Source organism: Melospiza melodia, unplaced genomic scaffold, assembly GCF_035770615.1.
Source record: "Melospiza melodia melodia isolate bMelMel2 unplaced genomic scaffold, bMelMel2.pri scaffold_228, whole genome shotgun sequence".
Lineage (NCBI taxonomy): Eukaryota > Metazoa > Chordata > Aves > Passeriformes > Passerellidae > Melospiza > Melospiza melodia.
Genome location: NW_026948557.1, coordinates 92,442 through 103,269, shown reverse-complemented (window position 1 = coordinate 103,269; position 10,828 = coordinate 92,442). Strand labels below are relative to the sequence as shown.

General features: G+C 50.3%; 1 protein-coding gene across 1 annotated transcript in view; it reads right to left on the bottom strand.

Annotated features, from left to right (window-relative positions):
* Positions 1 to 817: 817 nt before the first annotated feature.
* The window catches only part of LOC134433657 (protein-glutamine gamma-glutamyltransferase K-like), an 11,028-nt gene continuing 1,017 nt past the window's right edge, over positions 818 to 10,828 (bottom strand). The window contains exons 2-7 of the mRNA XM_063182426.1: positions 9,330 to 9,418; positions 8,251 to 8,404; positions 4,912 to 5,190; positions 4,057 to 4,217; positions 2,175 to 2,311; positions 818 to 1,052 (exon numbers count right to left, since the gene is read on the bottom strand). Of these exons, the coding sequence (XP_063038496.1) occupies positions 818 to 1,052; positions 2,175 to 2,311; positions 4,057 to 4,217; positions 4,912 to 5,190; positions 8,251 to 8,404; positions 9,330 to 9,418 (1,055 nt within the window). The remainder of the gene's footprint in view (positions 1,053 to 2,174; positions 2,312 to 4,056; positions 4,218 to 4,911; positions 5,191 to 8,250; positions 8,405 to 9,329; positions 9,419 to 10,828) is intronic.

The window sequence follows — 10,828 nt, the reverse complement described above, 5'->3', positions numbered from 1 at the left end:
TGGTTCCCAATATTCCCAGTATGGCTCCCAGTGCTCCCAGTATGAACCAGTCTGGCTCCCAGTGCTCCCAGTATGGACCACTATGGTTCCCAGTGCTCCCAGTATGGCTCCCAGTGCTCCCAGTATGAACCAGTGTGGCTCCCAGTGCTCCCAGTATAACCCAAACCCCCTCCCAGTGCTCCCAGTACAAACCAGTACAACCCAGTTCACCCCCCCGTGCTTCCTCCCGGCCTCCCCCTCCTCCTCCTCCTCCTCCTGCCCGCATTCCCAGTTTCCCCAGTGCTCCCAGTATCCCCAGTATCCCCAGTTTCCACGCTGAACTGGACGGAGCCGGTGAGCGGCGGCAGCGCTGCGCTCTCCAGTACGGACCAGTATGGACCAGTATGGTTCCCAGTATAAACCAGTATGGCTCCCAGTGCTCCCAGTGTGGACCAGTATGGTTCCCAGTGCTCCCAGTATGAACCAGTATGGCTCCCAGTGCTCCAGTATGGACCAGTATAAACCAGTATGGTTCCCAGTATGGCTCCAGTGCTCCCAGTATGGACCAGTATGGTTCCCAGTACTCCCAGTATGGCTCCCAGTGCACCCAGTATAAACCAGTGTGGACCAGTATTGCTCCCAGTGCTCCCAGTATGAACAAGTATTGCTCCAGGGCTCCCAGTATGGACCAGTATGGCTCCCAGTATGAACCAGTATGGTTCCCAATATTCCCAGTATGGCTCCCAGTGCTCCCAGTATCACCCAAACCCCCTCCCAGTGCTCCAGTATTACCCAAACCCACTCCCAGTACAAACCAGTGCTCCCAGTATAACCCAGTTCACCCCCCGTGCTTCCCCCGGCCTCCCCCTCCTCCTCCTCCTCCTCCTGCCCGCATTCCCAGTTTCCCCAGTGCTCCCAGTGTTCCCAGTATCCCCAGTTTCCACGCTGAACTGGACGGAGCCGGTGAGCGGCGGCAGCGCTGCGCTCTCCAGCGTGGCCGCCAGGCGGCGCTGCCCGCCCGCAGCGGCGTCACCGATTGGCTGAGCCGGAGCGTCTGCCCCGCCCCCACCGACCTGCGGGAAAAACCAGTATGAACCAGTATGGACCAGTATGGACCGGTACGGACCCCAGTTCCAAATTGAACCCCTGTTTAACCCAGTTTTTTACCGATTTTTAACCATTTTTGACATATTTTCACCCATTTTTCGCACTTTTGTCACCCTTTTTTCCCCTCCCAGTATAAACCAGTATGGACCAGTAGGAACCAGTATAAACCAGTATGAACCGGTAACCCCAATTCCAAATTTAACCCATTTTTTATCCAATTTTTAACCAATTTTTACCCATTTTTTAATCTTTTTTCACCCTTTTTTCTACCTATTTTCCCCTCCCAGTATAAACCAGTATAAACCAGTATAAACCAGTATAAACCAGTAAACAGTACGGACCCAATTCCAAATTTAACCCCTTTTTAACCCACTTTTTACCGATTTTTAACCATTTTTGCACATATTTTAACCCATTTTTTGTCTTTTTTTAAACCCTTTTTTCTACCTATTTTCCCCTCCCAGTATAAACCAGTATGAACCAGTAACCCTAATTCCAAATTGAACCCTTTTTAACCCAGTTTTTTACCGATTTTTAACCATTTTTGACATATTTTAACCCATTTTTCGCCCTTTTTTCACCCTTTTCCCCCTCCCAGTATAAACCAGTACGGACCAGTAGGAACCAGTATAAACCAGTATGAACCGGTAACCCCAATTCAAATTTAACCCTTTTTAACCCAGTTTTTTACCGATTTTTAACCATTTTTGGACATATTTTTAACCCAGTTTTTGTTCTTTTTGCACCCTTTTTTCCCTATTTCCCCTCCAGTATAAACCAGTATAAACCAGTATGAACCAGTAACCCCAATTCCAAATTTAACCTTTTTTTTTCCCTATTTTTCCCAATTTCCCCCCTCCCAGTCCCTCCCAGTATAAACCAGTCCAAACCAGCAACTCCAAACCCAAATTTAACCCTTTCTCAACCCCTTTTTTAAACTGTTTTTAACCCTTTCTTTACCCTTTTCCCCCCATTTTTCGCCCATTTTTCGCCCTTTTTTCGCCGTTTTTTCACCATTTTTTCACCGTTTTCCCCCATTTCTCCCCTCCCAGTCCCTCCCAGTATAAACCAGTCCGTCCCAGTCTCACCCCAGCGACACCGGTTTGGGGCAGGAGATCCCGGCGCCCTCCATCCTCAGCGAGGCTCCGGTCAGCGGCTCCGGCAGAGGGTTCTGGAAAACCACCTGCACCGGCACCTCCTGGCCCACCACGGCCGGGCCCAGCAGCTGCAGGACACCCGAAATCCTCGTTTTTCACCCCAAAAAAATCCGGGTTTTTTTAAGCCAAAAATCCCCTTTTTTCAGCACTTTTTATCCCCATTGAAATCAATGGGGAATTTGGGACACCAGGTCTACCCCGATTGAAGTCAATGGGGATTTTAGAAACCAGGTCTACCCCATTAAAGTCAATGGGGATTTTGGGACACCAGGTCTACCCCCATTAAAGTCAATGGGATTTTGGGACACCAGGTCTACCCCCATTAAAGTCAATGGGGATTTTGGGACACCAGGTCTACCCCCATTAAAGTCAATGGGGAGTGACAGACACCAGGTATACCCCATTAAAGTCAATGGGGAATTTGGGACACCAGGTCTACCCCCATTAAAGTCAATGGGGATTTTGGACAACAGGTCTGCCCTCATTAAAGTCAATAGGGAGTGACAGACACCAGGTCTACCCCATTAAAGTCAATGGGGATTTTGGGACACCAGGTCTACCCCCACTGAAGTCAATGGGGATTTTGGGACACCAGGTCTACCCCCATTGAAGTCAATGGGGATTTAGGGACACCAGGTCTACCCCCATTAAAGTAAAGGGGAATTTATGGAGTGAGACTCTGCTCAGCGGCTCCGGCAGAGGGTTCTGGAAAACCACCTGCACTGGCACCTCCTGGCCCACCACGGCCGGGCCGAGCAGCTGCAGGACACCCGAAATCCTCGTTTTTCACCCCAAAAAAAATCCGGGTTTTTTTAACCCAAAAATCCAATTTTTTCAGCACTTTTTATCCCCATTGAAATCAATGGGGAATTTGGGACACCAGGTCTACCCCCATTGAAGTCAATGGGGAATTTGGGACACCAGGTCTACCCCCATTGAAGTCAATGGGAATTTGGGACACCAGGTCTACCCCCATTAAAGTCAATGGGAATCCAAGGACACCAGGTCTACCCGCATTGAAATAAATGGAGAATTTGGGACACCAGGTCTACCCCCATTAAAGTCAATGGGGATTTTGGACAACAGGTCTACCCTCATTAAAGTCAATAGGGAGTGACAGACACCAGGTCTACCCCATTAAAGTCAATGGGGAATTTGGGACACCAGGTCTACCCCCATTAAAGTCAATGGGGACGTAGGGACACCAGGTCTACCCCCATTAAAGCCAATGGGGAAGTAAGGACAACAGGTGTACCCCCATTGAAACCAATGGGAATTTGGGACACCAGGTCTACCCCTATTAAAGTCAATGGGGAATTTGGGACACCAGGTCTACCCCCACTAAAGTCAATGGGGATTTTGGACACCAGGTCTATCCATTAAAGTCAATGTGGAATTTTGGACACCAGGACTACCCCCATTAAAGTCAATGGAGAATTTGGGACAACAGGTCTACCCCATTAAAGTGAATGGCAATTTGGGGACACCAGGTCTACCTCCATTGAAACCAATGGGAATTTTGGAAACCAGGTCTACCCCATGGAAATCAATGGAGTATTTGCGACACCAGGTCTACCCCATTAAAGTCAATGGGAATTTGGGACACCAGGTCTACCCCCATTAAAGTCAATGGGGATTTAGAGACACCAGGTCTACCCCCATTAAAGTCAATGGGGAATTTGGGACACCAGGTCTACCCCATTAAAATCAATGCATAATTCAGTACCACAAACCCCCCCAAACCTCCCCAAACCCCGAATTTTTGGGGTCCCCCCCGAACGTTTTGGGCGTTTTTTGGGCGCTCCCCCGTTACCGTCAGCGTCAGCTCGGGCGTGTGCAGCCGCACCAGCAGCTCCTTGGCCAGCACCTGCCCCGTCTCCTGCACGGCCGCCACCACCGTCAGCTTCAGCGCGTCCTGCGCCCCGACGTGCGGCTGGTACTCGGCGTAGGCCACCGTCATGGTCACCGTGTCCTCTGCGGGGGACATTGGGGACGTTGGGGACATTGGGGACACCCTAAGGGACATTGGGGACATGGGGGGCATGGGGGACAGTGGCGACACACGTGGGGCTGGTACTCAGTGTAGGCCACCGTCATGGTCACCGTGTCCTCTGCGGGGGGACAGTGGGGACACCATTGGGGACACTCCCAGGGGACATTGGGGACGTTGGGGACACCCTCAGGGACATTGGGGACACCATTGGGGACATTGGGGACACCCTCAGGGACACTGGGGACACCCCAGTCCAAACCAGTACAAACCAGTCCAAACCAGTCCCTCCCAGTACAAACCAATCCAAACCAGTCCAAACCAGTCCCAACCAGTCAAAACCAGTCCAGACCAGTACAAACCAGTCCAGACCAGTCCAGACCAGTCCCTCCCAGTACAAACCAGTACAAACCAGTAACCCCAAATCCCATTTCCCCCCCCTTTTTAACCCTTTCTTCCCCATTTTTGGGTCACTTTTTCAACCTTTTCCCCCCATTTTTTGTCATTTCCCCCTCCCCATTTCTCCCCCATTTTTCCCCCATTTTTCACCATTTTTTCCCATTTTTTGGTCGGTTTTTTCCCCGTTTTTGTTAATTTTTTCCCCCGTTTTTTCCCCCTCCCAGTCCCTCCCAGTTCACCCCAGTCCCCTCTGGCGGCGGCGGCGCCGCCCCCTCTCACCCTGCTCGGGCGGCAGCGTGCGGCGGTGCTGCTCCTGCCGGAAGGCGGCGCCGGCCACGCCGGTGTAACGCACGGCGCACAGCGACAGCCGCAGCCGCAGCGTGCGCGGCTCCGCGCCGGCGTTGCGCAGCGCCGCCCGCAGCTCCAGCTCCGCGCCCGCCACGGCCGGGCCCGACGCCACCGCCAGCGTCACCTCGCCGGACGAGGCCGGGCCGCGCTGCCGAGGGCGCGAGCCGTGCGAGGTGGCGGCGGCCACGGCGCGGCGCTCCTCCTCCGAGCCTGCGGGGGGGTGGGCAGGGGTCAGTGGGGGGGGTCAGTGGTCAAGGGTTGGGTCATTGGTTGGGTCATTGGTCATTGGTTGGGTCATTGGTCATTGGTTGGGTCATTGGTCATTGGTCATTGGTCATTGGTTGGGTCAATGGTCATTGGTCATTGGTCATTGGTTGGGTCAATGGTGAAGTGGTCAAGGGTTGGGTCATTGGTCATTGGTTGGGTCAAGAGTTGGGTTGAGGGGTCATTGGTTGGGTCATTGGTCATTGGTTGGGTCAATGGTCATTGGTCAATGGTCATTGGTTGGGTCAATGGTCATTGGTCATTGGTTGGGTCAAGGGTCATTGGTCAATGGTCATTGGTTGGGTCAAGGATTCAATGATCGGGTCATTGGTCAGTGGTCATTGGTTGGGTCAAGGGTCATTGGTCATTGGTCATTGGTTGGGTCAAGGATTCAATGGTTGGGTCAAGGGGTCATTGGTTGGGTCATTGGTCATTGGTCATTGGTCATTGGGTGGGTCAAGGATTCAATGGTTGGGTCAAGGATTCAATGGCTGGGTCATTGGTCATTGGTTGGGTCATTGGTCATTGGTCAATGGTCATTGGTTGGGTCAAGGAGTCAGCAATTGGGTCGTTGGTCATTGGTTGGGTCATTGGTCATTGGTCATTGGTGGGGTCATTGGCCATTGGTTGGGACATTGGTCATTGGTTGGGTCAAGGATTCAATGATTGGGTCATTGGTCATTGGTCATTGGTTGGGTCAATGGTCATTGATCATTGGTTGAGTCAATGGTCATTGGTTGGGTCCTTGGTCATTGGTTGGGTCAAGGATTCAATGATTGAGTCAAGGGGTCATTGGTTGGGTCATTGGTTGGGTCAATGGTCATTGGTTGGGTCAAGGATTCAATGATCGGGTCGTTGGTCAGTGGTTGGGTCATTGGTCATTGGTCATTGGTTGGGTCTAGGATTCAATGATTGGGTCATTGGTCATTGGTTGGGTCATTGGTCATTGGTCATTGGTTGGGTCATTGGTCATTGGTTGGGTCATTGGTCATTGGTTGGGTCAAGGAGTCAACAATTGGGTCATTGGTCATTGGTTGGGTCAACGATTCAATGATTGGGTCATTGGTCATTGGTTGGGTCGTCATTGGTCATTGGTTGGGTCAATGGTCATTGGTTGGGTCATTGGTTGGGTCATTGGTCAATGGTCAATGTTCATTGGTCATTGGTTGGGTCATTGGTCGTTGGTTGTGTCAAGGATTCAATGATTGGGTCATTGGTCATTGGTTGGGTCAAGGGTCATTGGTTGGAACATTGGTCAATGGTCATTGGTTGGGTCAAGAGTTGGGTTGAGGGGTCATTGGTTGGGTCATTGGTCATTGGTTGGGTCAATGGTCATTGGTCATTGGTTGGGTCAAGGGTCATTGGTCATTGGTCATTGGTTGGGTCAAGGATTCAATGATCGGGTCGTTGGTCAGTGGTTATTGGTTGGGTCATTGGTCATTGGTTGGGTCTAGGATTCAATGATTGGGTCGAGGGGTCATTGGTTGGGTCATTGGTCATTGGTCATTTGTCATTGGTCATTGGTCATTGGTCAGTGGTCATTGGTCATTGGTTGGGTCATTTGTCATTGGTCATTGGTCAGTGGTCATTGGTCATTGGTCAGTGGTCATTGGTCATTGGTCAGTGGTCATTGGTCATTGGTCACTGGTTGGGTCATTGGTCAATGGTCATTGGTCATTGGTCATTGGTTGGGTCATTGGTCATTGGTTGGGTCATTGGTCATTGGTTGGGTCAATGGTCATTGGTCATTGGTTGGGTCATTGGTCATTGGTCATTGGTTGGGTCAATGGTCATTGGTTGGGTCATTGGTCAGTGGCTGGGTCAAGGATTCAATGATTAGGTCATTGGTCATTGGTTGGGTCATTGGTCAATGGTCATTGGTCATTGGTCATTGGTCATTGGTTGGGTCATTGGTCATTGGTCATTGGTCATTGGTTGGGTCAATGGTCATTGGTCATTGGTTGGGTCAATGGTCATTGGTCATTGGTTGGGTCATTGGTCATTGGTCAGTGGTCATTGGTCAGTGGCCATTGGTCATTGGTCAGTGGTCATTGGTCATTGGTCATTGGTTGGGTCATTGGTCAATGGTCATTGGTCATTGGTCAGTGGTCATTGGTCAGTGGTCATTGGTCAGTGGTCATTGGTCAGTGGTCATTGGTCATTGGTCAGTGGTCATTGGTCATTGGTCAGTGGTCAGTGGTCAGTGGTCAGTGGTCATTGGTCATTGGTCAGTGGTCATTGGTCATTGGTCAGTGGTCATTGGTCATTGGTCATTGGTCATTGGTCATTGGTCAGTGGTCACTGATCATTGGTCATTGGTTGGGTCATTGGTCAGTGGTCATTGGTCATTGGTCATTGGTCATTGGTTGGGTCATTGGTCATTGGTCATTGGTCATTGGTCAGTGTTCATTGGTCATTGGTTGGGTCATTGGTCATTGGTCAGCGGTCATTGGTCATTGGTTGGGTCAATGGTCATTGGTCATTGGTTGGGTCAATGGTCATTGGTCATTGGTTGGGTCATTGGTCATTGGTCAGTGGTCATTGGTCAGTGGCCATTGGTCATTGGTCAGTGGTCATTGGTCATTGGTCATTGGTTGGGTCATTGGTCAATGGTCATTGGTCATTGGTCAGTGGTCATTGGTCAGTGGTCATTGGTCAGTGGTCATTGGTTGGGTCATTGGTCAGTGGTCATTGGTCAGTGGTCATTGGTCAATGGTCAGTGGTCATTGGTCATTGGTCAGTGGTCATTGGTCAATGGTCATTGGTCATTGGTTGGGTCAAGGGGTCACTGCTCAAGGTTTGGCTCACTCAGGGGTCACTCAGGGGTCACTCAGGGTCATTTTTGGGCCATTTTTAGGTCATTTTTCGCCCGTTTTTCACCATTTTTTCGCCGTTTTTGTCACTGGTCACCCATCGGTCACCCATCGGTCACCCATCGGTCACCCGGGGGTCACCCATCGGTCACCCAGGGGTCACCCGGGGGTCACCCGGGGGTCACCCACTGACCCTCGGGGTGCTTGTACTGGTCGGTGATGTCCACCCTGGCGGCGGAGCCGGCGCCCAGCGTGCTGATCCGGCGGCCGATGGCGCCCTGCTCCACGTGCACCACCGAGAAGCCGCCGTGCGGCTGCCGCTGCCAGTACACCTTGTCGCTGTTCACCTGCCATTTGCATAATTAATGAGCTCATTTGCATGCCTAATTGACCCCCGTATCGCAAGCGTTAAGTACTGTTTGTAATTACAGTAATTAATCATTAGTTATTATAATGTGGGCGCTATGGAAATCCCTGGTGCTGCCAGCACAGCTTGTCGCTGTTCACCTGCCATTTGCATAGCTAATGAGCTCATTTGCATGCCTAATTGACCCCCGTATCATTGGGATTAAGTACTGTTCGTAATTAAAGTAATTATAGTCATTGATTATCAGTCAATATAGCATTGTGCTATTGGAGTCTGTGGTGCTGCCAGCACACCTTGTCGCTGTTCACCCGGGATTTGCATAGTCAATGAGCTAATTTGCATGCCTAATTGACCCCCATATCATCGGGATTGAATACTGTTTGTAATTACAGTAATTATAGCAATTGATTATCAGTTAATATAACATAGCGCTGTTGAAATCCCTGGTGCTGCCAGCACAGCTTGTCGCTGTTCACCTGCGGTTTGCATAATTAATGAGCTCATTTGCATGCCTAATCGACCCCCGAACACAAGCATTAAGTACTGTTTATAATTAAAGTAATTATAGCAATTGATTATCAGTCAATATAGCACTGCGCTGTTGAAATCCCTGATGCTGCCAGTCACTATTTACCTGAAATTTGCATAATTAATGAGCTCATTTGCATGCCTAATCGACCCCCATATCACAAGCGTTAAGTACTGTTTGTAATTAGAGTAATTATAGCATCCGCCCCATCCCCCACCATCCCCCTGCCCCCTCATTTCCATACCCCCGCCCCCTCATTTCCATAACCCTGCCCCTCATTTGCATAACCTACCCCCACCCCCCTTTAACCCCCTTTAAGAGCCGAACCCCGGCTATGCTAATTAGCGCCTCATTTGCATAGGGAGGCCCCGCCCACCTCGGCGAAGACGAAGGGCGTGTCGTACTTGAGGAAGACGTCGCCGTTCTTGACCGCGGTCACCGAGCACGGCCCGCAGCAGAACAGGCCTGAAACCAGTATAAACCAGTATAAACCAGTATGGACCAGTATAAACCAATACGGACCAGTATAAACCAGTATGGACCAGTACGGACCAGTATAAACTAGTATAAACCAGTATAGACCAGTATGGACCAGTATAAACCAGTATGGACCAGTACGGACCAGTATAAACCAGTATAACCCAGTACATACCAGTACAAACCAGTAACCCCAAACCCCCATTTTCAGACACCAGGTCTACCCCCATTAAAGTCAATGGGGATTTTGGGACACCAGGTCTACCCCATTGAAGTCAATGGGGAGTGACAGACACCAGGTCTACCCCCATTGAAGTCAATGGGGATTTTTGGACACCAGGTCTACCCCCATTAAAGTCAATAGGGAATTTGGGACACCAGGTCTACCCCCATTGAAGTCAATGGGGAGTGACAGACACCAGGTCTACCCCCATTAAAGTCAACGGGGATTTTTGGACACCAGGTCTACCCCCATTATATTCAATGGGGACTTTGGGACACCAGGTCTACCCCCATTAAAGTCAATGGGGATTTTGGGACACCAGGTCTACCCCCATTAAAGTCAATGGAGAATTTGGGACACCAGGTCTACCCCATTGAAGTCAATCGGGAGTGACAGACACCAGGTCTACCCCCATTAAAGTCAATGGGGGATTTGGGACACCAGGTCTACCCCATTAAAGTCAATGGGGAGCGACAGACACCAGGTCTACCCCCATTAAAGTCAACGGGGATTTTTGGACACCACGTCTACCCCCATTAAAGTCAATGGGGACTTTGGGACACCAGGTCTACCCCCATTGAAGTCAATGGGAATTTATGGAGTGAGACTCTGCTCAGCAGCTCCGGCAGAGGGTTCTGGAAAACCACCTGCACCGGCACCTCCTGGCCCACCACGGCCGGGCCCAGCAGCTGCAGGACACCCGAAATCCTCGTTTTTCACCCCCCAAAAAAATCCCGATTTTTTAAACCCAAAAATCCCCTTTTTTTCAGCACTATTTATCCCCATTGAAATCAATGGGGAATTTGGGACACCAGGTCTACCCCCATTAAAGTCAATGGGGAATTTGGGACACCAGGTCTACCCCCATTGAAACCAATGGGGATTTCGGACACCAGGTCTACCCCCATTAAAGTCAATGGGAATTTTGGACACCAGGTCTACCCCCATTAAAGTCAATGGTGAATTTTGGACACCGTATGGACCAGTATGGACCAGTATAAACCAGTATAAACCAGTATAAACCAGTATAGACCAGTATGGACCAGTATAAACCAGTATAACCCAGTACAAACCAGTACAAACAAGTAACCCCAAACCCCCATTTTCCCCCCATTTTTAACCCTTTCTTCCCCATTTTTCCCCCAATTTTCACCATTCTTCCCCTCCCAATCCCA